At 47.5% G+C, this 27382-nt stretch overlaps 2 protein-coding genes across 3 annotated transcripts in view; both read right to left on the reverse strand.

The window, feature by feature from the left end:
• The window catches only part of LOC146009853 (uncharacterized), a 145303-nt gene that overhangs the window by 101519 nt on the left and 16402 nt on the right, over positions 1–27382 (reverse strand). The window lies entirely within an intron of this gene.
• On the reverse strand, positions 1399–22688 carry LOC146009838 (uncharacterized). 2 transcript variants are annotated; one of them, XM_083150371.1, is made up of 7 exons: positions 22147–22688; positions 21946–22079; positions 18355–18546; positions 15639–15717; positions 6314–6411; positions 4027–4228; positions 1399–3930 (listed from the first exon to the last, which is right to left on the reverse strand). In XM_083150371.1, exons 2-7 carry the CDS (start codon positions 22021–22023, stop codon positions 3131–3133), a joined length of 1449 nt encoding a protein of 482 aa, XP_083006497.1. In that variant the 5' UTR covers positions 22024–22079; positions 22147–22688; the 3' UTR covers positions 1399–3130. The 2 variants fall into 2 exon arrangements, with proteins under 2 accessions (XP_083006497.1, XP_083006496.1); XM_083150370.1 differs by having other exon boundaries at positions 1399–3933; positions 22147–22686.

The raw sequence follows: 27382 nt of genomic DNA on the forward strand, positions 1-27382 counted from the left end.
GTTTATTTTATAAAGTGTGGCGAGCGCAGCGAGCCCGAAGCGTGGCAAGCAGAGTGAGCCGCGCGAGGGGACTAGAATACCTGTGAAGTTATGCTCGCCACGCTTGGGGCTCGGTGGCTTGCTGGCTCGCTCCGCTCGCCACACTTTATAAAATCAACTCCACGCCAACGTGGATAGTGGGGGTATGAAAAGGTCAGAGGACGCGTACCGCCGCCTCTCGCGGGCTCGCTGCACTTCGGGTTGGCGTCAATAGTGGGGTGGCATTAACAATGGGGGGGATTTAAAAAATGAGGGGGGGTTTGGTATTAAAATGGGGGGTTTTGGGCCTTTTTACATTGAAATCAATGTAAAATCAGGTCTCAGGGACCATTTTACATTGATTCCAATGTAAAAATCGGGTCGATCGCATCGCATGCGATTTGGTTGGCATGCGATGCGATCAACGCGATTTTTCCAACCCGATGGATACAATTCAAATCGGTGGCGCCGTGCTAGGAAACAAGTACCGACTAATCTTATAGTCATACATTCTGACAGTGTTGATATTTTACCGGTCAACATTCAGAGAATTTGGACATGTGGCCTTTTTGACAATATGACTATTGGCATTATTATTGTTGACCTTTTATATTCCTATCGGTTGTTATGCTCACCATCTTCACTTTCATTTTCAGACACATTAATAAATCTACACCAATGCATTTTACAGGTGTCCTAGTCCTTAGTATAATGTTTCCCTCTGTGCCAGATGTTTGCAGATCTTGGGATTAGTCTCCCGAGAATGCTTGGTCCTTATTGTGGGTGTTACCAGAGATTGGTACACAAAGATAAACATAAAACACTAAGGGGAAGATGTGCGGCGAGTGAACCGATGGAAGGTTATGGTTCTTACCTTCTCCATATCCATAATCTATTGGGCAGCATAGATGGTGTCATGGGTTAGATTCTCACCATGGAACTGAACTACAAATAAAAGTGGATCGAAGGACAGGATCTAGAAATCTTCCAGACAGGAATGATAGAATAAGTTATCTAATAGGACATCTGAAGGTCCCGTATGGAAATTATTAATGAAGGAAAAGATTCAGCCCATTGCAGTAGAGCGAAACGTACGTTGGATTTTTCTGGTGGAAACAGATCTCAGATCACTGATCTAATTAATACAGTACTTATGTAATATCTGGGCTCCCGTTTTTCTTATGAGACCGCATCCCCTCGCCACTCTTTGGGCACGGTGGCTCGCTGCGCTCGCCACACTATATAAAATCAACTCCATGCGTAGTTGAATAGTAGGGGTATGAAAAAATGGGGTGCATTTAACATGGGAGCCCAGATAATACATAAGTACCATTAATACAAATAAATGAAACATTAAAACAGGAACAAATATAAACTAAGTAATAAAAAACGCATTATTTTATTCTCCAGAGGCCTTAAATACATGACATACACTAATTACCATGCATCATAATAGACAAATAAGAGCGACATAAACATATACATTACAATGCTAAAAGAGACATGAGTAACCTTGAACTATATGTATATATAGCAAAGAATGAGTTTGTTTTTCCAGAGCTAGATATTTACTAAGAAATGTATGGTATATTCACACTAGAAATCCCTGCGACTGGGCCAGTCAATTGGAAGTAGCCACATATAGGTAGCCAATGGTAGAGCTTTCTCAACAGGAAATGCCAAGAAGGGCTGACACTATCACACTAGGAAGCCCCTGAGAAAATAACTAAATCCCAGGTCTAGGGAGAGGTTGTAGGGCTTCAGGAGTTCTGTCCCTGACTAGGCATTACGGTGCAGTCAGTGGGGAGACACAATGCTTTGTGATCCTAGTATGTGAGATACCATCCCTAACTTGCCATTTGACTGAACTGTACAAAGCAATGTAATCTTGTTAGTACTGTGGAAATGGATGCTGAAATGTAATAAAATAGCAGTAAGTACCACAAAGGATTAGTCTTACAGAATGTTGACAACACGCAAGCCGGTCTGCTGAGAATTGTATAAATATGCTGTGTCAAGCTTTTAGTAATGGAGACATGATTTTATAACTTGTACGCACCACAAAAGAGGTGAAATATAATCATCTTTCTTTGTAGGGGCAAGCCTGCTTTAAACGGTTAAAAAAATAAAATGGAACATGTTCCTTCATTATAAACATAAACCAATAAACAACGTAAATCTCGACGGCATTTTTAAGATCTGGACCGACGTACGTTTCGCCCATTCCCAACATGATCACATTCAGTTCTGAGTCTCAGAAACAGCTTAAAATATATCCATGAATTTAGCCAATCAGCATTCACTCAATTTAATGGGCAGCAACAGCATCCACCAATCAGAACTCACTAGTATGTGACGTTGATTACACACATTAGAGCGGGTACGTGTTGTAAATGGGAATGGGCCTGATCTGTCCTGATCTTTATAATGCCATCAAGGTTTATGTTGTTTCAGTAAAAGGAGAACATGCTGCCTGATTCGGCTGTAGATATATCTGCCGATTGTGTGCACCCAACAAACCACCATCAGGACTTCAGAATGACTGGACTTTAATGATGTCAATCAACATTAAATACTATTAAGCTCTGAAGCTGGGAACAGGCGAAACATTCGTCTGCTTTTATGTTAATAAGTTGCATTTTTAATTTTTAAGGTTGAAAAGAATGACTGTGCCCCCCAAAAAGTTTATTTTAACCTCTTCTGCGCTATAACACAAGGTGAATTACGGTAACACAAACAGATTTCTTATCGGATAATACTTTTCTGTATATGAAACAAATTTAATTTTAATATTCTGATTCAATACCATGACACTGACCATGACATTGAGCCTGTGCAAGGAACCATACATTATTTTTAGCTTTAACTTTCTACACACCGTAAATGCCAATATATGTTTTTAATAACTTTTTGTGACAATTATACATATTTTACAATTTTGAGAGTATTACTAAAATTATTTTCAAATATAGCAGCTTATGGGAATTGCTTTTTTTCTGCATGAAAAATGATCTGCATTTAAAACTTTTCCCACACTGACAGCATGAAAATGGTATTTCATGTGTGTGACTTTTCTGGTCAGGGCCATCTTTGATTTTAAAACATTCTCACACTAAGAAGATGGAAATAGCTTGTCACTGGCATGCTCTCTTTGATGCCTTATTAGACTTTTATTCTTTTTAAAGCATTTCCCGCACTCAGAACATGGAAACTGCTTCTCACCTATGTGACGTTTTTGATGTGCAACAAGATCAGATTTCTGCGTAAAACATTTCTCACACTCAGAGCATGTAAACGGTTTCTCTCCTGTATGAAGTCGCTGATGTCTTTGAAGATGGGATTTCTGCGTGAAACATTTCTCACACTCAGAACACGAAAATGGCTTCTCCCCCGTGTGACTTCTCAAATGTTTAACGACAGCGGATTTGTTTGTAAAACATTTCCCGCACTCATTGCACATAAATGGTCTCTCTCCCGTGTGAAGTCTCTGATGTCTGTACAGATGGGATTTCTGTGTAAAACATTTCCCACACTCCGAGCATGGGAATGGCTTCTCACCTGTGTGACACCGCTCGTGTTTAACGAGAGTTGATTTGTTTATGAAGGATTTCCCACACTCAGCACATGAAAAGGTTTTCTCTCCAGTGCGATTTTGACGCATAACTAAAACAGACCACGAAAGGACCGTTTTACCGGAATCGGTTGTACTATGTGTTGCACTAACCGATTTCTCGGGAGAACGTTCTGTAGGATTAGAAGGCTCAGGTGAATTATCTGAGCCGATAATTACTGGAACCATATTTAGGGTAATAGAGTCTTCTTCTGAAGAGTCTTGTGTGAGGTCATCTTCTATTTTACAATCTGGAGACAAAACCAGAGGTCCATCTGAAGTATCTCTGCTTGTGCAGCCACCTGCTGGAAACAAAATCGCTATCAGTGAGCACAAAATAACTAGTTAGGGTTAGGCTGTGAGGGGATTGACTCTTAGTGGTAGTGATTAGTACTCACCTGGTCGGATATCTGTAGGGGTTTCCTCCTCCTTACACTGCTGATCACCTCTCACATCCGTCTCTTCTTCTCCCTCTGTATCTTCTAACTTAATATCAGTCGCATACATCTCTTCTCCATCTACAACTTCGATCTTGATATCATTCACATACATCTCTTCTTCCTCCTCATTATCCTCTATCTTATCAGTCAGATCTTCTCCCTAAAGAATCCCCAATCAATAACATACTGGGTACTTGTGTAGTATCACGGCGCCCATCGCATTGCAGACCATAAGGCATGCGATAGTATGCGATATCACGCGATGTTCCCCAATGTCATACAATGTTAAAATTGTATTTGGCATTGTATATGGCATACAATGCCATACAATGCGATGCGATGCGATTATAACTTGTATAAGCACCCTAATGAACCCCACTATGAACATGAACCCGAAGCGTGGCGAGCGCAGCGAGCCCGCGAGGGTCGGCGGTACGCGTCCTCCGACCTTTTCATACCCCCACTATCCACGTCGGTGTGGAGTTGATTTTATAAAGTGTGGCGAGCGCAGCGAGCCACCGAGCCCGAAGCGTGGCGAGTGCACACGCATTACTTCACAGGTGGTCTCAATGAAAAAATTAACTGGAACAGTTTAACATGAAGGGTATATGTATGTACCCCATTTTTGGTTCCCTGCTCAGTTCAGCTACATGCGTGTGACCCCAGTTGCCATACGACAGTGTGCACATCTTACTATGCTATCTATTGTATTCCATTTTCCTGTAACTGTAGTTCTGCCATTATGTATGTATGTATTGTTGGTGTTTTTTGTTTATGTTTGCACTTTTGATGGGTGGCACCAGCCTGTCTAACATGTTCCGTCCATTTACGTATTTTGCAGGCGCCAGGTGAGAGACCCAGCCATGTGGATCGCGTCCGTGACGACAGTGGAACGCAAACAGGAAGACGGGTGGAACGCATGAACGCTCCCCGTTGGCTTGGAATGCGTCCCAGCGGAAGTTCCGAGATGACAACTTCCGGCGGGTCAGACGCCGGCGCTTGGCGCGAAACGGACGGCTGCAGGACAGGTAAGGGTATTTATTTGGGTCACTTTGATATGCTTGGTTGTTATTGCTGTGCCCTGAGGAAGGGGCTTTGTACCCCGAAAGCGCTTGGCGCTGAAATACAGCCTTTATTTTACACTACATCGGAGTGCCTCTTTATTTTGGACGATTACTTCACAGGTATACGCGTCCCTTCGCAGGGCTCGCTGCGCTCGCCACGCTTCGGGCTCGCCACACTCGCCACGCTTCGGGCTCGCCACACTATATAAAGTCAACTCCACGCCGACGTGGATAGTGGGGGTATGAAAAGGTTGGAGGATGTGTACCGCCGCCCCTCGCAGGCTCGCCACGCTTCGGGTTCACGTTCATACTGGGGGTGGCGTGGGGGTGCATTTAACATTGTAACCACCCATTAGGGTGCTTATACAATTTAACATCGTATAGGGGGCTTACATCGCATCGGGTGTATGGCATACGATGCGATGAAAGATCGTGCGACTAAATATCGGGGGCGCCGTGATAATACACAAGTACCACATACTGTAATAATGTCTGCTATCGTTAACTGAAATAAAACTCTAATATTCATGTATAAGACACACACAGCTTCTGTACAGATCATATGGGCCCTTATTCTGATCGGTGCGGCCCGATCAGAATATGCGGCCGCAACCGTGCAGGCGAATCCCCGCCTTCCATACGGATCGCCACCTGCCGTCCGTACGCGGATATGTGGCGATCCGCATGAAATTGGACGGGGATACGCCTCCTCCATGGTGGGAGCAGCCCCTGCATTCGATGGTCGCCGAACATCGAATGCAGGGCCGCACGCTCCACCAGGTCCCGCAACACAAGACCACACGGACACTTGTCCGTGTGAAAACATGTATGGGGGCGGGCAGCTGACATCCGGCGATGTCAGATGCCCGCCCCGTACCCACGCGTCACGGCCTCATTACCATGCATACGCCCCGCGTTTGCATGGGAACGCCCATGAAACGCGGGGCGTATGCATAGGGTAATGAGGCTAAGTAGCCCCTCACGCCCCTCTACGCCCCCTGTGCGGCGTATAAAGAATCCGTGCGGCGAAATCGCCTGCACATGCGCAGAGTGACCTCTGCACATGCGCAGACGATAAACATCGGCGGGCCGTACGCAAGCGGGAATATCCGCACCGATCAGAATAAGGGCCATAGTGACAGTCACTATGGTATATTGGCGAGATCCTAAATCCCACCTACCTGATCCTCCTGTGGGGTCCTGTGATTCTCCTCTGTACACTCCTGGGAATACAGAGGACGGGGACATCTCTCTGGGGTATTCCTGTTACTGGGCCCATCTGTAGGAGACACACAGTGACTGAGGACATTGTATATATGTGATTATCCTGGGAATACAGAGGACGGGGACATCTCTCTGGGGTATTCCTGTTACTGGGCCCATCTGTAGGAGACACGCAGTGACTGAGTACATTGCATATATGTGATTATCCTGGGAATACAGAGGACGGGGACATCTCTCTGGGGTATCTCTGTTACTGGCCCATCTGTAGGAGACACGCAGTGACTGAGGACATGGTATATATGTGATTATCCTGGGAATACAGAGGACGGGGACATCTCTCTGGGGTATTCCTGTTACTGGCCCATCTGTAGGAGACACACAGTGACTGAGGACATGGTATATATGTGATTATCCTGGGAATACAGAGGACGGGGACATCTCTCTGGGGTATTCCTGTTACTGGGCCCATCTGTAGGAGACACACAATGACTGAGGACATGGTATATATGTGATTATCCTGGGAATACAGAGGACGGGGACATCTCTCTGGGGTATTCCTGTTACTGGGCCCATCTGTAGGAGACACGCAGTGACTGAGTACATTGCATATATGTGATTATCCTGGGAATACAGAGGACGGGGACATCTCTCTGGGGTATCTCTGTTACTGGCCCATCTGTAGGAGACACGCAGTGACTGAGGACATGGTATATATGTGATTATCCTGGGAATACAGAGGACGGGGACATCTCTCTGGGGTATTCCTGTTACTGGGCCCATCTGTAGGAGACACGCAGTGACTGAGGACATGGTATATATGTGATTATCCTGGGAATACAGAGGACGGGGGACATCTCTCTGGGGTATTCCTGTTACTGGGCCCATCTGTAGGAGATACGCAGTGACTGAGGACATGGTATATATGTGATTATCCTGGGAATACAGAGGTCGGGGACATCTCTCTGGGGTATTCCTGTTACTGGGCCCATCTGTAGGAGACAGGCAGTGACTGAGTACATTGTATATATGTGATTATCCTGGGAATACCGAGGACGGGGACATCTCTCTGGGGTATTCCTGTTACTGGCCCATCTGTAGGAGACACGCAGTGACTGAGTACATGGTATATATGTGATTATCCTGGGAATACAGAGGACGGGACATCTCTCTGGGGTATTCCTGTTACTGGGCCCATCTGTAGGAGACACGCAGTGACTGAGGACATTGTATATATGTGATTATCCTGGGAATACAGAGGACGGGGACATCTCTCTGGGGTATTCCTGTTACTGGGCCCATCTGTAGGAGACACGCAGTGACTGAGGACATTGTATATATGTGATTATCCTGGGAATACAGAGGACGGGGACATCTCTCTGGGGTATTCCTGTTACTGGCCCCATCTGTAGGAGACAGGCAGTGACTGAGTACATTGTATATATGTGATTATCCTGGGAATACAGAGGACGGGGACATCTCTCTGGGGTATTCCTGTTACTGGCCCCATCTGTAGGAGACAGGCAGTGACTGAGTACATTGTATATATGTGATTATCCTGGGAATACCGAGGACGGGGACATCTCTCTGGGGTATTCCTGTTACTGGCCCATCTGTAGGAGACACGCAGTGACTGAGGACATGGTATATATGTGATTATCCTGGGAATACAGAGGACGGAGACATCTCTCTGGGGTATCTCTGTTACTGGCCCCATCTGTAGGAGACACGCAGTGACTGAGGACATTGTATATATGTGATTATACTGGGAATACAGAGGACGGGGACATCTCTCTGGGGTATTCCTGTTACTGGGCCCACCTGTAGGAGACACGCAGTGACTGAGGACATTGTATATATGTGATTATCCTGGGAATACAGAGGACGGGGACATCTCTCTGGGGTATTCCTGTTACTGGGCCCATCTGTAGGAGACACACAGTGACTGAGGACATTGTATATATGTGATTATCCTGGGAATACAGAGGACAGGGACATCTCTCTGGGGTATTCCTGTTACTGGTCCATCTGTAGGAGACACGCAGTGACTGAGGACACGGTATATATGTGATTATCCTGGGAATACAGAGGACGGGGACATCTCTCTGGGGTATTCCTGTTACTGGGCCCATCTGTAGGAGACATGCAGTGACTGAGGACATGGTATATATGTGATTATCCTGGGAATACAGAGGACGGGGGACATCTCTCTGGGGTATTTCTGTTACTGGCCCATCTGTAGGAGACACACAGTGACTGAGGACATGGTATATATGTGATTATCCTGGGAATACAGAGGTCGGGGACATCTCTCTGGGGTATTCCTGTTACTGGGCCCATCTGTAGGAGACAGGCAGTGACTGAGTACATTGTATATATGTGATTATCCTGGGAATACCGAGGACGGGGACATCTCTCTGGGGTATTCCTGTTACTGGGCCCATCTGTAGGAGACACACAGTGACTGAGGACATGGTATATATGTGATTATCCTGGTAATACAGAGGACAGGGACATCTCTCTGGGGTATTCCTGTTACTGGCCCATCTGTAGGAGACACGCAGTGACTGAGGACATGGTATATATGTGATTATCCTGGGAATACAGAGGACATCTGTCTGGGGTATTCCTGTTACTGGGCCCATCTGTAGGAGACACACAGTGACTGAGGACATGGTATATATGTGATTATCCTGGGAATACAGAGGACGGGGACATCTCTCTGGGGTATTCCTGTTACTGGTCCCATCTGTAGGAGACACGCAGTGACTGAGTACATTGTATATATGTGATTATCCTGGGAATACAGAGGACGGGGACATCTCTCTGGGGTATTCCTGTTACTGGCCCCATCTGTAGGAGACAGGCAGTGACTGAGTACATTGTATATATGTGATTATCCTGGGAATACAGAGGACGGGGACATCTCTCTGGGGTATTCCTGTTACTGGGCCCATCTGTAGGAGACACGCAGTGACTGAGGACATTGTATATATGTGATTATACTGGGAATACAGAGGACGGGGACATCTCTCTGGGGTATTCCTGTTACTGGGCCCACCTGTAGGAGACACGCAGTGACTGAGGACATTGTATATATGTGATTATCCTGGGAATACAGAGGACGGGGACATCTCTCTGGGGTATTCCTGTTACTGGTCCCATCTGTAGGAGACACACAGTGACTGAGTACATTGTATATATGTGATTATCCTGGGAATACAGAGGACGGGGACATCTCTCTGGGGTATTCCTGTTACTGGGCCCATCTGTAGGAGACACGCAGTGACTGAGGACATTGTATATATGTGATTATACTGGGAATACAGAGGACGGGGACATCTCTCTGGGGTATTCCTGTTACTGGGCCCACCTGTAGGAGACACGCAGTGACTGAGGACATTGTATATATGTGATTATCCTGGGAATACAGAGGACGGGGACATCTCTCTGGGGTATTCCTGTTACTGGTCCCATCTGTAGGAGACACACAGTGACTGAGTACATTGTATATATGTGATTATCCTGGGAATACAGAGGACGGGGACATCTCTCTGGGGTATTCCTGTTACTGGGCCCATCTGTAGGAGACACGCAGTGACTGAGGACATGGTATATATGTGATTATCCTGGGAATACAGAGGATGGGGGACATCTCTCTGGGGTATTCCTGTTACTGGCCCATCTGTAGGAGACACACAGTGACTGAGGACATGGTATATATGTGATTATCCTGGGAATACAGAGGTCGGGGACATCTCTCTGGGGTATTCCTGTTACTGGGCCCATCTGTAGGAGACAGGCAGTGACTGAGGACATAGTATATATGTGATTATCCTGGGAATACAGAGGACGGGGACATCTCTCTGGGGTATTCCTGTTACTGGGTCCATCTGTAGGAGACACACAGTGACTGAGGACATTGTATATATGTGATTATCCTGGAAATACAGAGGACGGGGACATCTCTCTGGTGTATTCCTGTTACTGGGCCCATCTGTAGGAGACACGCAGTGACTGAGTACATTGTATATATGTGATTATCCTGGGAATACAGAGGACGGGGACATCTCTCTGGGGTATTCCTGTTACTGGCCCATCTGTAGGAGACACACAGTGACTGAGGACATTGTATATATGTGATTATCCTGGGAATACCGAGGACGGGGACATCTCTCTGGGGTATTCCTGTTACTGGCCCATCTGTAGGAGACACGCAGTGACTGAGGACATGGTATATATGTGATTATCCTGGGAATACAGAGGACGGGGACATCTCTCTGGGGTATTCCTGTTACTGGGCCCATCTGTAGGAGACACGCAGTGACTGAGGACATTGTATATATGTGATTATCCTGGGAATACAGAGGACGGGGACATCTCTCTGGGGTATTACTGTTACTGGCCCCATCTGTAGGAGACACGCAGTGACTGAGTACATTGTATATATGTGATTATCCTGGGAATACAGAGGACGGGGACATCTCTCTGGGGTATTCCTGTTACTGGGCCCATCTGTAGGAGACACGCACTGACTGAGGACATTGTATATATGTGATTATCCTGGGAATACAGAGGACGGGGACATCTCTCTGGGGTATTCCTGTTACTGGCCCCATCTGTAGGAGACAGGCAGTGACTGAGTACATTGTATATATGTGATTATCCTGGGAATACAGAGGACGGGGACATCTCTCTGGGGTATTCCTGTTACTGGGCCCATCTGTAGGAGACACACAGTGACTGAGTACATTGTATATATGTGATTATCCTGGGAATACAGAGGACGGGGACATCTCTCTGGGGTATTCCTGTTACTGGGCCCACCTGTAGGAGACACGCAGTGACTGAGGACATTGTATATATGTGATTATCCTGGGAATACAGAGGACGGGGACATCTCTCTGGGGTATTCCTGTTACTGGGCCCACCTGTAGGAGACACGCAGTGACTGAGGACATTGTATATATGTGATTATCCTGGGAATACAGAGGACGGGGACATCTCTCTGGGGTATTCCTGTTACTGGGCCCACCTGTAGGAGACACACAGTGACTGAGGACATGGTATATATGTGATTATCCTGGGAATACAGAGGACGGGGACATCTCTCTGGGGTATTCCTGTTACTGGGCCCATCTGTAGGAGACACGCAGTGACTGAGTACATTGTATATATGTGATTATCCTGGGAATACAGAGGACGGGGACATCTCTCTGGGGTATTCCTGTTACTGGGCCCATCTGTAGGACACACAGTGACTGAGGACATGGTATATATGTGATTATCCTGGGAATACAGAGGACGGGGACATCTCTCTGGGGTATTCCTGTTACTGGCCCCATCTGTAGGAGACAGGCAGTGACTGAGGACATTGTATATATGTGATTATCCTGGGAATACAGAGGACGGGGACATCTCTCTGGGGTATTACTGTTACTGGCCCCATCTGTAGGAGACACGCACTGACTGAGGACATTGTATATATGTGATTATCCTGGGAATACAGAGGACGGGGACTTCTCTCTGGGGTATTCCTGTTACTGGCCCCATCTGTAGGAGACAGGCAGTGACTGAGTACATTGTATATATGTGATTATCCTGGGAATACAGAGGACGGGGACATCTCTCTGGGGTATTCCTGTTACTGGGCCCATCTGTAGGAGACACGCAGTGACTGAGGACATTGTATATATGTGATTATCCTGGGAATACAGAGGACGGGGACATCTCTCTGGGGTATTCCTGTTACTGGTCCCATCTGTAGGAGACACACAGTGACTGAGTACATTGTATATATGTGATTATCCTGGGAATACAGAGGACGGGGACATCTCTCTGGGGTATTCCTGTTACTGGGCCCATCTGTAGGAGACACGCAGTGACTGAGGACATGGTATATATGTGATTATCCTGGGAATACAGAGGACGGGGGACATCTCTCTGGGGTATTCCTGTTACTGGCCCATCTGTAGGAGACACACAGTGACTGAGGACATGGTATATATGTGATTATCCTGGGAATACAGAGGTCGGGGACATCTCTCTGGGGTATTCCTGTTACTGGGCCCATCTGTAGGAGACAGGCAGTGACTGAGTACATTGTATATATGTGATTATCCTGGGAATACCGAGGACGGGGACATCTCTCTGGGGTATTCCTGTTACTGGCCCATCTGTAGGAGACACGCAGTGACTGAGGACATTGTATATATGTGATTATCCTGGGAATACAGAGGACAGGGACATCTCTCTGGGGGATCTCTGTTACTGGGCCCATCTGTAGGAGACACGCAGTGACTGAGGACATTGTATATATGTGATTATCCTGGGAATACAGAGGACGGGGACATCTCTCTGGGGTATTCCTGTTACTGGCCCCATCTGTAGGAGACAGGCAGTGACTGAGTACATTGTATATATGTGATTATCCTGGGAATACCGAGGACGGGGACATCTCTCTGGGGTATTCCTGTTACTGGCCCATCTGTAGGAGACACGCAGTGACTGAGGACATTGTATATATGTGATTATACTGGGAATACAGAGGACGGGGACATCTCTCTGGGGTATTCCTGTTACTGGGCCCACCTGTAGGAGACACGCAGTGACTGAGGACATTGTATATATATGATTATCCTGGGAATACAGAGGACGGGGACATCTCTCTGGGGTATTCCTGTTACTGGTCCCATCTGTAGGAGACACACAGTGACTGAGTACATTGTATATATGTGATTATCCTGGGAATACAGAGGACGGGGACATCTCTCTGGGGTATTCCTGTTACTGGGCCCATCTGTAGGAGACACGCAGTGACTGAGGACATGGTATATATGTGATTATCCTGGGAATACAGAGGACGGGGGACATCTCTCTGGGGTATTCCTGTTACTGGCCCATCTGTAGGAGACACGCAGTGACTGAGGACATGGTATATATGTGATTATCCTGGGAATACAGAGGTCGGGGACATCTCTCTGGGGTATTCCTGTTACTGGGCCCATCTGTAGGAGACAGGCAGTGACTGAGTACATTGTATATATGTGATTATCCTGGGAATACCGAGGTCGGGGACATCTCTCTGGGGTATTCCTGTTACTGGCCCATCTGTAGGAGACACGCAGTGACTGAGGACATGGTATATATGTGATTATCCTGGGAATACAGAGGACGGGGACATCTCTCTGGGGTATTCCTGTTACTGGGCCCATCTGTAGGAGACACGCAGTGACTGAGGACATTGTATATATGTGATTATCCTGGGAATACAGAGGACGGGGACATCTCTCTGGGGTATTCCTGTTACTGGCCCCATCTGTAGGAGACACGCAGTGACTGAGGACATTGTATATATGTGATTATCCTGGGAATACAGAGGACGGGGACATCTCTCTGGGGTATTCCTGTTACTGGGCCCATCTGTAGGAGACACGCAGTGACTGAGGACATTGTATATATGTGATTATCCTGGGAATACAGAGGACGGGGACATCTCTCTGGGGTATTCCTGTTACTGGCCCCATCTGTAGGAGACACACAGTGACTGAGGACATGGTATATATGTGATTATCCTGGGAATACAGAGGACGGGGACATCTCTCTGGGGTATTCCTGTTACTGGGCCCATCTGTAGGAGACACACAGTGACTGAGGACATTGTATATATGTGATTATCCTGGGAATACAGAGGACGGGGACATCTCTCTGGGGTATTCCTGTTACTGGGCCCATCTGTAGGAGACACGCAGTGACTGAGGACATTGTATATATGTGATTATCCTGGGAATACAGAGGACGGGGACATCTCTCTGGGGTATCTCTGTTACTGGGCCCATCTGTAGGAGACACACAGTGACTGAGGACATTGTATATATGTGATTATCCTGGGAATACAGAGGACGGGGACATCTCTCTGGGGTATCTCTGTTACTGGGCCCATCTGTAGGAGGCACACAGTGACTGAGTACATGGTATATATGTGATTATCCTGGGAATACAGAGGACGGGGACATCTCTCTGGGGTATTCCTGTTACTGGGCCCATCTGTAGGAGACACACAGTGACTGAGTACATGGTATATATGTGATTATACTGGGAATACAGAGGACGGGGACATCTCTCTGGGGTATTCCTGTTACTGGGCCCATCTGTAGGAGACACACAGTGACTGAGGACATGGTATATATGTGATTATCCTGGGAATACAGAGGACGGGGACATCTCTCTGGGGTATTCCTGTTACTGGGCCCATCTGTAGGAGACACACAGTGACTGAGGACATGGTATATATGTGATTATCCTGGGAATACAGAGGACGGGGACATCTCTCTGGGGTATTCCTGTTACTGGGCCCATCTGTAGGAGACACACAGTGACTGAGTACATGGTATATATGTGATTATCCTGGGAATACAGAGGACGGGGACATCTCTGGGGTATTCCTGTTACTGGGCCCATCTGTAGGAGACACACAGTGACTGAGGACATGGTATATATGTGATTATCCTGGGAATACAGAGGACGGGGACATCTCTCTGGGGTATTCCTGTTACTGGCCCATCTGTAGGAGACACGCAGTGACTGGGGACATGGTATATATGTGATTATCCTGGGAAAACAGAGGAAGGGGACATCTCTCTGGGGTATTCCTGTTACTGGCCCATCTGTAGGAGACACACAGTGACTGAGTACATGGTTTATATGTAATTATCCTGGGAATACAGAGGACGGGGACATCTCTCTGAGGTATTCCTGTTACTGGGCCCATCTGTAGGAGACACACAGTGACTGAGTACATGGTATATATGTGATTATCCTGGGAATACAGAGGACGGGGACATCTCTCTGGGGTATTCCTGTTACTGGCCCATCTGTAGGAGACACGCAGTGACTGAGGACATTGTATATATGTGATTATCCTGGGAATACAGAGGACGGGGACATCTCTCTGGGGTATCTCTGTTACTGGGCCCATCTGTAGGAGACACACAGTGACGGAGGACATTGTATATATGGGTACTTATGTAATATCTGGGCTCCCGTTTTTCTTATGACACGGCGTCCGCTCGCCACGCTTCGGGCACGGTGGCTCGCTGCGCTCGCCACACTAAATAAAATCAACTCCATGCGTAGTTGGATAGTAGGGGTATGAAAAAACGGGGTGTATTTAACATGGGAGCCCAGATAACACATAAGTACCTATATATGTGATTATCAGATGCTGGGTGTATATAGGGGACCCCCATACCTGCTCTACCCTGTACAATAAATGTCTCCTTTTACCCAGTGATGTGAGGGGCCGGTGATTCTCCATCATCACGTCCTTGTACAGCCCCCTGTGTTCCTCTATATACTCCCCCTCCTGCATGGAGAGATAGACAGTGACATCCTGACACCTTATAGGCACCTGACAATGATACAGTCACCTCTCCGGTCACATCCCCCGGTGTTACTGTATAACGTACCATTCCCAGCAGTCACCTCTCCGGTCACATCCCCCGGTGTTACTGTATAACGTCCCATTCCCAGCAGTCACCTCTCCGTCACATCCCCCGGTGTTACTGTATAACGTCCCATTCCCAGCGGTCACCTCCCCTGTCACATCCCCCCGGTGTTACTGTATAACGTCCCATTCCCAGCAGTCACCTCTCCTGTCACATCCCCCGGTGTTACTGTATAACGTCACATTCCCAGCAGTCACCTCTCCGGTCACATCCCCCGGTGTTACTGTATAACGTCCCATTCCCAGCGGTCACCTCTCCTGTCACATCCCCCCGGTGTTACTGTATAACGTCCCATTCCCAGCAGTCACCTCTCCTGTCACATCCCCCGGTATTACTGTATAACGTCCCATTCCCAGCAGTCACCTCTCCGGTCACATCCCCCGGTGTTATTGTAGAACGTCCCATTCCCAGCAGTCACCTCTCCGGTCACATCCCCCGGTGTTATTGTATAACGTCCCATTCCCAGCAGTCACCTCTCCGGTCACATCCCCCGGTGTTACTGTATAACGTCCCATTCCCAGCAGTCACCTCTCCGGTCACATCCCCAGTGTTACCGTACAACGTCCCATTCCCAGCAGTCACTTCTCCGGTCACATCCCCCGGTGTAACTGTATAACGTCCCATTCCCAGCAGTCACCTCTCCGGTCACATCCCCCGGTGTTACTGTATAACGTCCCATTCCCAGCGGTCACCTCCCCTGTCACATCCCCCCGGTGTTACTGTATAACGTCCCATTCCCAGCAGTCACCTCTCCGGTCACATCCCCCAGTGTTACTGTATAACGTCCCATTCCCAGCAGTCACCTCTCCGGTCACATCCCCCGGTGTTACTGTATAACGTCCCATTCCCAGCAGTCACCTCTCCGGTCACATACCCCGTTGTTACTGTATAACGTCCCATTCCCAGCAGTCACCTCCCCGGTCACATCCCCCGGTGTTATTGTATAACGTCCCATTCCCAGCGGTCACATCCCCGGGTGTTACTGTATAACATCCCATTCCCAGCAGTCACCTCTCCTGTCACATCCCCCGGTGTTACTGTATAACGTCCCATTCCCAGCAGTCACCTCTCCGGTCTCATCCCCCGGTGTAACTGTATAACGTCCCATTCCCAGCAGTCACCTCTCCGGTCACATCCCCCGATGTTACTGTATAACATCCCATTCCCAGCAGTCACCTCTCCGGTCACATCCCCCCGGTGTTACTGTATAACGTCCCATTCCCAGCAGTCACCTCTCCGGTCACATCCCCCGATGTTACTGTATAACGTCCCATTCCCAGCAGTCACCTCTCCGGTCACATCCCCCGATGTTACTGTATAACATCCCATTCCCAGCAGTCACCTCTCCGGTCACATCCCCCGGTGTTACTGTATAACGTCCCATTCCCAGCAGTCACCTCTCCGGTCACATCCCCCGGTGTTACTGTATAACATCCCATTCCCAGCAGTCACCTCTCCGGTCACATCCTGGGTGTTACTGTATAACATCCCATTCCCAGCAGTCACCTTTCCGGTCACATCCCCCGGTGTTACTGTATAACGCCCTATTCCAAGCAGTCACCTCTCCGGTCACATCCCCCGGTGTTACTGTATAACGTCCCATTCCCAGCAGTCACCTCTCCGGTCACATCCCCCGGTGTTACTGTATAACGTCTCATTCCCAGCAGTCACCTCTCCTGTCACATCCCCCAGTGTTACTGTATAACGTCCCATTCCCAGCAGTCACCTCTCCGGTCACATCCCCCGATGTTACTGTATAACGTCCCATTCCCAGCAGTCACCTCTCCGGTCACATCCCCCGATGTTACTGTATAACGTCCCATTCCCAGCAGTCACCTCTCCGGTCACATCCCTCGGTGTTACTGTATAACGTCCCATTCCCAGCAGTCACCTCTCCTGTCACATCCCCCGGTATTACTGTATAACGTCCCATTCCCAGCAGTCACCTCTCCGGTCACATCCTGGGTGTTACTGTATAACGTCCCATTCCCAGCAGTCACCTCTCCGGTCACATACCCCGGTGTTACTGTATAACGTCCCATTCCCAGCAGTCACCTCTCCGGTCACATCCTCCGGTGTTACTGTATAACGTCCCATTACCAGCAGTCACCTCTCCGGTCACATCTCCCGGTGTTACTGTATAATATCCCATTCCCAGCAGTCACCTCTCCGGTCACATCCCCCGGTGTTACTGTATAACGTCCCATTCCCAGCAGTCACCTCTCCGGTCACATCTCCCGGTGTTACTGTATAATATCCCATTCCCAGCAGTCACCTCTCCGGTCACATCCCCCGGTGTTACTGTATAACGTCCCATTCCCAGCAGTCACCTCTCTGGTCACATTCCCCCGATGTTACTGGATAACGTCCCATTCCCAGCAGTCACCTCTCCGGTCACATCCCCGGGTGTTACTGTATAACATCCCATTCCCAGCTGTCACCTCTCCGGTCACATCCCCGGTGTTACTGTATAACGTCCCATTCCCAGCAGTCACCTCTCCGGTCAGCAGCTGAATGATCCTGTTGGTGAGTTCCAGGATCTTCTGGTCATTGTGCCTCTCATGTATTAGTGAGTGAGGTGGAGGCACCGTGATGGGGCTCTGGGTCCTGCTCAGTCCTCCTGACACACGGGGACGGCTGCTGGGTGTCTCACACTCACCGGATGTCTTCTTCACTACTGTGTAACCCTGTGTATTGGGGGAGACATCAAATATCACTGTATACAGTCCCAGATCCCATCACCTCCCCGGAAACGTCCCTGTATTATTACAATAGATGTAAATTACATCACTGTGACATATGGGGTGATATTTAATTGGATGAGAGTTTCAGATATTGAGAGAATTGGTAAGAAATATCCAGGTTTTTTTAAAGCAGCAATCATTTACACTGCAAAATTACACTGTTTTTGCAGTGTAAATGATTGCCGCTTTAAAAAAAACCTGGAGATTTCTTACCAATTCTCTCATCCTATTAAATTTCTCCCATCATTACTGTAGGTATAAGTGACATCACTGTGACATCATTGTGACACAGCATTACTTTAGGTATAAGTGACATCACTGTGACATCATTACTGTAGGTATACGTGACGTCACTGTGACATAGCATTACTGTAGGTATAAGTGACGTCACTGTGACACAGCATTACTTTAGGTATAAGTGACGTCACTGTGACATCATTATTGTAGGTATATGTGACGTCACTGTGACATAGCATTACTGTAGGTATAAGTGACGTCACTGTGACATATCATTACTGTAGGTATAAGTGACGTCACTGTGACATAGCATTCCTGTAAGTATAAGTGACGTCACTGTGACATAGCATTACTGTAGGTATAAGTGACATCACTGTGACATAGGTAGGTATCAGTGACATCACTGTGACATAGGTAGGTATCAGTGACATCACTGTGACATAGGTAGGTATCAGTGACATCACTGTGACATAGGTAGGTATCAGTGACATAGGTAGGTATCAGTGACATCACTGTGACATAGGTTTGGTAGGTGAACTCAGTCTCCCTGCGCACCCCTTAGTGCAGCCCTGGGAACAATTCTGGGTGTTTTCCAAGACACCCCAAATGAGAACTAGTAGTGGAAAAAATTGAAAGGTTCCTTGGGCGCAAAAGGTGTTTATTGAAATAAAAACAATCACAAAAACATCATAAAGGTTAAAAGATACAAATAATCCCTCTCACCCAGTGTCGGTGGTGGAGCCACAGATGGCAAAGGCAGAGTGTCCTAAAAAATAGATCCACCCTGCAGGCTCTACAGGCTTAGCACTGGGCTGGGTCCTTGGGTAGTAGCAGCAGTCCTGGACCAACGCGTTTCGATTCTCTGGGAATCTTTGAGCCTTGACAAAGATTCCCAGAGAATCGAAACGCGTTGGCCCAGGACTGCTGCTACTACCCAAGGACCCAGCCCAGTGCTAAGCCTGTAGAGCCTGCAGGGTGGATCTATTTTTTAGGACACTCTGCCTTTGCCATCTGTGGCTCCACCACCGACACTGGGTGAGAGGGATTATTTGTATCTTTTAACCTTTATGATGTTTTTGTGATTGTTTTTATTTCAATAAACACCTTTTGCGCCCAAGGAACCTTTCAATTTTTTCCATCACTGTGACATAGGTAGGTATCAGTGACATCGCTGTGACATATGTAGGTATCAGTGACATCACTGTGACATATGTAGGTATCAGTGACATCACTGTGACATATGTAGGTATCAGTGACATCACTGTGACATATGTAGGTATCAGTGACATCACTGTGACATATGTAGGTATCAGTGACATCACTGTGACATAGGTAGGTATTAGTGACATCACTGTGACATAGGTAGGTATGAGTGACAAAGGTAGGTATCAGTGAAATCACTGTGACATATGTAGGTATCAGTGACATCACTGTGACATATGTAGGTATCAGTGACATCACTGTGACATATGTAGGTATCAGTGACATCACAGTGACATAGGTAGGTATCAGTGACATCACAGTGACATAGGTAGGTATCAGTGACATCACTGTGACATAGGTAGGTATCAGTGACATCACTGTGACATAGGTAGGTATCAGTGACATCACTGTGACATAGGTAGGTATCAGTGACATCACTGTGACATAGGTAGGTATCAGTGACATCACTGTGACATAGGTAGGTATCAGTGACATCACTGTGACATAGGTATGTATCAGTGACATCACAGTGACATAGGTAGGTATCAGTGACATAGGTAGGTATCAGTGACATCACTGTGACATATGTAGGTATCAGTGACATCACAGTGACATATGTAGGTATCAGTGACATCACTGTGACATAGGTAGGTATCAGTGACATCACTGTGACATAGGTGGGTATCAGTGACATCACTGTAACATCACTGTGACATATGTAGGTATCAGTGACATCACTGTGACATATGTAGGTATCAGTGACATCACTGTGACATATGTAGGTATCAGTGACATCACTGTGACATAGGTAGGTATTAGTGACATCACTGTGACATAGGTAGGTATGAGTGACATAGGTAGGTATCAGTGAAATCACTGTGACATATGTAGGTATCAGTGACATCACTGTGACATATGTAGGTATCAGTGACATCACTGTGACATATGTAGGTATCAGTGACATCACAGTGACATATGTAGGTATCAGTGACATCACTGTGACATAGGTAGGTATCAGTGACATCACTGTGACATAGGTAGGTATCAGTGACATCACTGTGACATAGGTATGTATCAGTGACATCACAGTGACATAGGTAGGTATCAGTGACATCACTGTGACATAGGTAGGTATCAGTGACATCACAGTGACATAGGTAGGTATCAGTGACATAGGTAGGTATCAGTGACATCACTGTGACATATGTAGGTATCAGTGACATCACAGTGACATATGTAGGTATCAGTGACATCACTGTGACATAGGTAGGTATCAGTGACATCACTGTGACATAGGTATGTATCAGTGACATCACAGTGACATAGGTAGGTATCAGTGACATAGGTAGGTATCAGTGACATCACTGTGACATATGTAGGTATCAGTGACATCACAGTGACATAGGTAGGTATCAGTGACATCACAGTGACATTGGTAGGTATCAGTGACATCACTGTGACATAGGTAGGTATCAGTGACATCACTGTGACATAGGTAGGTATCAGTGACATCACTGTGACATAGGTAGGTATCAGTGACATCACTGTGACATAGGTAGGTATCAGTGACATCACTGTGACATAGGTAGGTATCAGTGACATAGGTAGGTATCAGTGACATCACTGTGACATATGTAGGTATCAGTGACATCACAGTGACATAGGTAGGTATCAGTGACATAGGTAGGTATCAGTGACATCACTGTGACATATGTAGGTATCAGTGACATCACAGTGACATAGGTAGGTATCAGTGACATCACTGTGACATATGTAGGTATCAGTGACATCACAGTGACATATGTAGGTATCAGTGACATCACTGTGACATAGGTGGGTATCAGTGACATCACTGTGACATAGGTGGGTATCAGTGACATAGGTAGGTATCAGTGACGTCACCTCCCCGGTCAGCAGGCGGAGGATGTCCAGGGTGAGCTGTATGATGGTGTCAGTGAGGTGACTCCTGTCCGCCTCCATCCTCGGGTATATAGACAGATGATATATACAGGGCGGCTCCCGCACAGCTCAGGCACCTAGGAATACATGGCAGCGTCAGCACACAGGTAACATACATGTAACATGGGATGTGTGTGATCTCACCTGTGTCTGCAGAGGCCGCCGGCGCTGTTTATGGGCGCTCTCCACACTCCAAGATGGCGCCTGCGGTTATCCATGGCCCCGCCCCATCCGGCGTACAGTTACCTAGCAATGTGTCCCTGACAGACTCACACAAAATGGCCGCCGGTCTCCCCCGAACTGCTCCACGCTCTGTGTCGTCATGCTGTCTGTGTGTCTGCTCATCCCTCAGTACACCCCGGCGGCGGCGGCTGCTGCTGCTCTCACACAGGCCGGGAGAGGGGATAGGACCGGCGGCCAGTGCCCCAGCCCCGCCGCCATCTCTATGGTTACCAGAGATTAGTACTGCAATACATACCTGACCCCCCTCCCCAGCAGGACACAATGCTCTGCTCCTGGGTCTCCCGGCCTGCCAGTGGCAGTTACAGAGCACAGACCAATATTCACAGAGGGGGGTCACATCAGCTGCCAGGGAGTGCAGGACAGTGATGTGTGGGGTGGCAGTAGGTGTGACCCCCTATTTGAATATTGGACTGTGCTGGATCCTCACATCTGTAACTGCCACTGTCAGGAAGTAGGGATGGCCATCGACTATCGATGTTCCCAAAACATCGATGGTCGGGACCTAGTGCTCGATGTTTTGGGCATCGATAGGCGAGGGTCAAATAGTTTGATGCCATCGATGGATGTCGATATATATAATTTTACCCTGCTGGCCAGCTGCACGGCTGCTCCGAGTCCTGGAGTGTGACTCACTTTCTGAATTAGAATTATGTTGTCATCATGCGGCGCAGCCGCAGCGGCACTGGTCTGGGAGACTCGGGACTGTCTCTTGACTTGAACAAACAAAGTTGTTTGTGCGCATGCGCGCACTGGTGGCGGGGGTGGCCTGGTCTGCCTGGTGACATCTCTCAGACAGTGCAGCCCGGGGAAGCAGACGTTGCACCACTCCCCCGGAAACAAGACAGGCCAGGCAGCCGAGCCGGCCGGTCTCGATGGTGCCCATCGTCTACTGTTTGCACATGCGCAGTGGAAGGCCGGGCGGCATGCGTGATAGAACAACTAACTAACCTGACGCGCTGGATATAATGTGTTTTCTGCGCATGCGTGTGCGCCATGCGCAGAAGAAACATTATTAACCAGCGCGTCAGGTATAGTTCTATCGCGCATGCGCGCACCTCCCAGCGGCAGCGGCCGCCCGTTCTATCTCTGCGCATGTACACGATGGTGGGAACCATCGATGGCTGCCGATAGAATGGTTGATAGCCATCGATGGTTCCTGCATAAACTGCCATCGATGGAAACCATCGATGGAGGATGCGTCGATGGCCATCCCTAGCAGGAAGTCCAGGAACAGAGCATCTTGTACCTAATGGGATGGGTCATGTTAGAGGGTATGGTCACGCTGTGAGGTGTGGCAAGCTCCTCCCATTAATATAATGTGACAGACATGCTGTGATGTCAGGCTGTGAGGTGTGGCAAGCTCCTCCCATTAATGTAGTGCAGCAGACACACTGTGATGTCATGCTGTGAGGTGTGGAAAATACAACTGGTTGCCAAGAATAGCGCAAAGAAGGGTGTGTGCTGCTAATAGTGAACACCGAGTGCCCTGTCAACATGAACACTCAAAGTGGTAGACAAATAGGAAAAGATTGATGTCACCAATCAGCGCTACACCCTATATTAAAATTATACAATACGTATCTTATGACCAGGTGGTGATCATGGATATTTTTGATGTCAGCACCTGAAACAACACAAATGATATAGCCCCTTTCTCCCAATTGAATGGGATATATGAATGTAAGGGGTATATCACAATAGAAAGATCATGGTGCAGTTTCCCAGTAAACAAACAAGTTTAATATGTACAGGAAACTCACAATATAACGGATGGTAACAAGCGTTTTAAAAAGCCAAAAGGCAAAGCTGCTGCACAGTCAGTAGTTCTCCCCTCCGATACTGGATCCTGATGGTAAATGGAAACTCCGGGCACCGGTATCCCAGAAAGTTCCTGAGGTCCAGGGAAGGTAGAAGGCAGTCCAGCAAGATGAATTGAAGTATGCGTCTCACTTAATGCATTTCGGGTCTAATTGACCCTTCATCAGAAGTGTGAGTGCATACTGCTCACAGAAATCCTTATAACAATGTCCCAATTAACATAAAACGTTTTCATTGGTTAATTTGCGTGTCAGTCCTTTTCAGAACTGCACGCTACTCACACATCCAGTACTGGTGTTGTGCGTCACTTCCGCCGGAAGTGACGAATCGCCACGCGATCGTAACATAGTGACTGGCTCCGATACATCACCTCCGTCGGAAGCGAAGCAGTCACCAGCAGCGTCCTTAGCAACGGACGTGTGGGGCGGATGTTTCCCAGGTAACCCGCTTGGTTACGCTGGGTGCCGGCTTACTTTCGTTGCGGGCGCCATTTTGGATAATGGCAAAAACGTCTTTCCATGCCCACAGTTATTCGATAGCTTATCTAAAAGGTTTTAAACACAGAAAATACAAATATTTAGTAAAAAATAGTGGGACATTGTTAAAATATTAAAAGACATAAGGCAATTAAAAAATTAAAAAATATATACCAGTTAAAAAGAGACATAAATGGCAATTTTTTAATTGCCTTATGTCTTTTAATATTTTAACAATGTCCCACTATTTTTTACTAAATATTTGTATTTTCTGTGTTTAAAACCTTTTAGATAAGCTATCGAATAACTGTGGGCATGGAAAGACGTTTTTGCCATTATCCAAAATGGCGCCCGCAACGAAAGTAAGCCGGCACCCAGCGTAACCAAGCGGGTTACCTGGGAAACATCCGCCCCACACGTCCGTTGCTAAGGACGCTGCTGGTGACTGCTTCGCTTCCGACGGAGGTGATGTATCGGAGCCAGTCACTATGTTACGATCGCGTGGCGATTCGTCACTTCCGGCGGAAGTGACGCACAACACCAGTACTGGATGTGTGAGTAGCGTGCAGTTCTGAAAAGGACTGACACGCAAATTAACCAATGAAAACGTTTTATGTTAATTGGGACATTGTTATAAGGATTTCTGTGAGCAGTATGCACTCACACTTCTGATGAAGGGTCAATTAGACCCGAAATGCATTAAGTGAGACGCATACTTCAATTCATCTTGCTGGACTGCCTTCTACCTTCCCTGGACCTCAGGAACTTTCTGGGATACCGGTGCCCGGAGTTTCCATTTACCATCAGGATCCAGTATCGGAGGGGAGAACTACTGACTGTGCAGCAGCTTTGCCTTTTGGCTTTTTAAAACGCTTGTTACCATCCGTTATATTGTGAGTTTCCTGTACATATTAAACTTGTTTGTTTACTGGGAAACTGCACCATGATCTTTCTATTGTGATATACCCCTTACATTCATATATCCCATTCAATTGGGAGAAAGGGGCTATATCATTTGTGTTGTTTCAGGTGCTGACATCAAAAATATCCATGATCACCACCTGGTCATAAGATACGTATTGTATAATTTTAATATAGGGTGTAGCGCTGATTGGTGACATCAATCTTTTCCCATGCTGTGAGGTGTGGCAAACTCCTCCCATTAATGTAGTGCAGCAGACACACTGTGGTGTAGCTAGCTCCTACCATTAATGTAGTGCAGTAGACACACTGTGATGTCATGCTGTGAGGTGTAGCTAGCTCCTCCCATTAATGTAGTGCAGTAGACACACTGTGATGTCACGCTGTGAGGTGTAGCTAGCTCCTCCCATTCATGTACAATAGCAGACACACTGTGATGTCATGCTGTGATGTCACGCTGTGAGGTGTGGCAAGCTCCTCCCATTAATGTAGTGCAGTAGACACACTGTGATGTCATGCTGTGAGGTGTACCAAGCTCCTCCCATTAATGTACAGTAGCGGACACACTGTGATGTCATGTTGTGAGGTGTAGCTAGCTCCTCCCATTAATGTACAGCAGCAGACACACTGTGATGTCACGCTGTGAGGTGTAGCTAGCTCCTCCCAGTCATGTACAATAGCAGACACACTGTGATGTCATGCTGTGAGGTGTAGCTAGCTCCTCCCATTAATGTAGTGCAGTAGACACACTGTGATGTCATGCTGTGAGGTGTAGCTAGCTCCTCCCATTAATGTACTGCAGCAGACACACTGTGATGTCACGCTGTGAGGTGTGGCAAGCTCCTTCCATTAATGTACTGCAGCAGACACACTGTGATGTCATGCTGTGAGGTGTAGCTAGCTCCTCCCATTAATGTACTGCAGCAGACACACTGTGATGTCACGCTGTGAGGTGTGGCAAGCTCCTTCCATTAATGTACTGCAGCAGACACACTGTGATGTCATGCTGTGAGGTGTAGCTAGCTCCTCCCATTAATGTACTGCAGCAGACACACTGTGATGTCATGCTGTGAGGTGTGGCTAGCTCCTCCCATTAATGTAGTGCAGCAGACACACTGTGATGTCGTGCTGTGAGGTGTATCTAGCTCCTCCCATTAATGTACAGCAGCAGACACACTGTGATGTCACGCTGTGAGGTGTGGCAAGCTCCTCCCATTAATGTACTGCAGCAGACACACTGTGATGTCACGCTGTGAGGTGTATCTAGCTCCTCCCATTAATGTACAGCAGCAGACACACTGTGATGTCACGCTGTGAGGTGTGGCAAGCTCCTTCCATTAATGTACTGCAGCAGACACACTGTGATGTCACGCTGTGAGGTGTGGCAAGCTCCTTCCATTAATGTACTGCAGCAGACACACTGTGATGTCATGCTGTGAGGTGTAGCTAGCTCCTCCCATTAATGTACTGCAGCAGACACACTGTGATGTCATGCTGTGAGGTGTAGCTAGCTCCTCCCATTAATGTAGTGCAGCAGACACACTGTGATGTCGTGCTGTGAGGTGTATCTAGCTCCTCCCATTAATGTACAGCAGCAGACACAATGTGATGTCACGCTGTGAGGTGTGGCAAGCTCCTCCCATTAATGTACTGCAGCAGACACACTGTGATGTCACGCTGTGAGGTGTATCTAGCTCCTCCCATTAATGTACAGCAGCAGACACACTGTGATGTCACGCTGTGAGGTGTGGCAAGCTCCTCCCATTAATGTACTGCAGCAGACACACTGTGATGTCACGCTGTGAGGTGTAGCTAGCTCCTCCCATTAATGTACTGCAGCAGACACACTGTGATGTCATGCTGTGAGGTGTGGCAAGCTCCTCCCATTAATGTACTGCAGCAGACACACTGTGATGTCATGC

Source organism: Crinia signifera, chromosome 6 (genome assembly GCF_055691185.1).
Source record: "Crinia signifera chromosome 6, ASM5569118v1, whole genome shotgun sequence".
In the NCBI taxonomy this organism is placed as follows: domain Eukaryota; kingdom Metazoa; phylum Chordata; class Amphibia; order Anura; family Myobatrachidae; genus Crinia; species Crinia signifera.

Excerpts from the sequence above, each read along its gene's own strand:
- LOC146009838 (XM_083150370.1), bottom strand. The coding sequence starts at position 22,023 with ATGGAGGCGGACAGGAGTCACCTCACTGACACCATCATACAGCTCACC. Across the intron at positions 4,229-6,313 it reads GGACCCCACAGGAGGATCAG|GGAGAAGATCTGACTGATAA; the intron begins GTAGGTGGGATT and ends GGGATTCTTTAG. Across the intron at positions 3,934-4,026 it reads CCCTACAGATATCCGACCAG|CAGGTGGCTGCACAAGCAGA; the intron begins GTGAGTACTAAT and ends TTTTGTTTCCAG.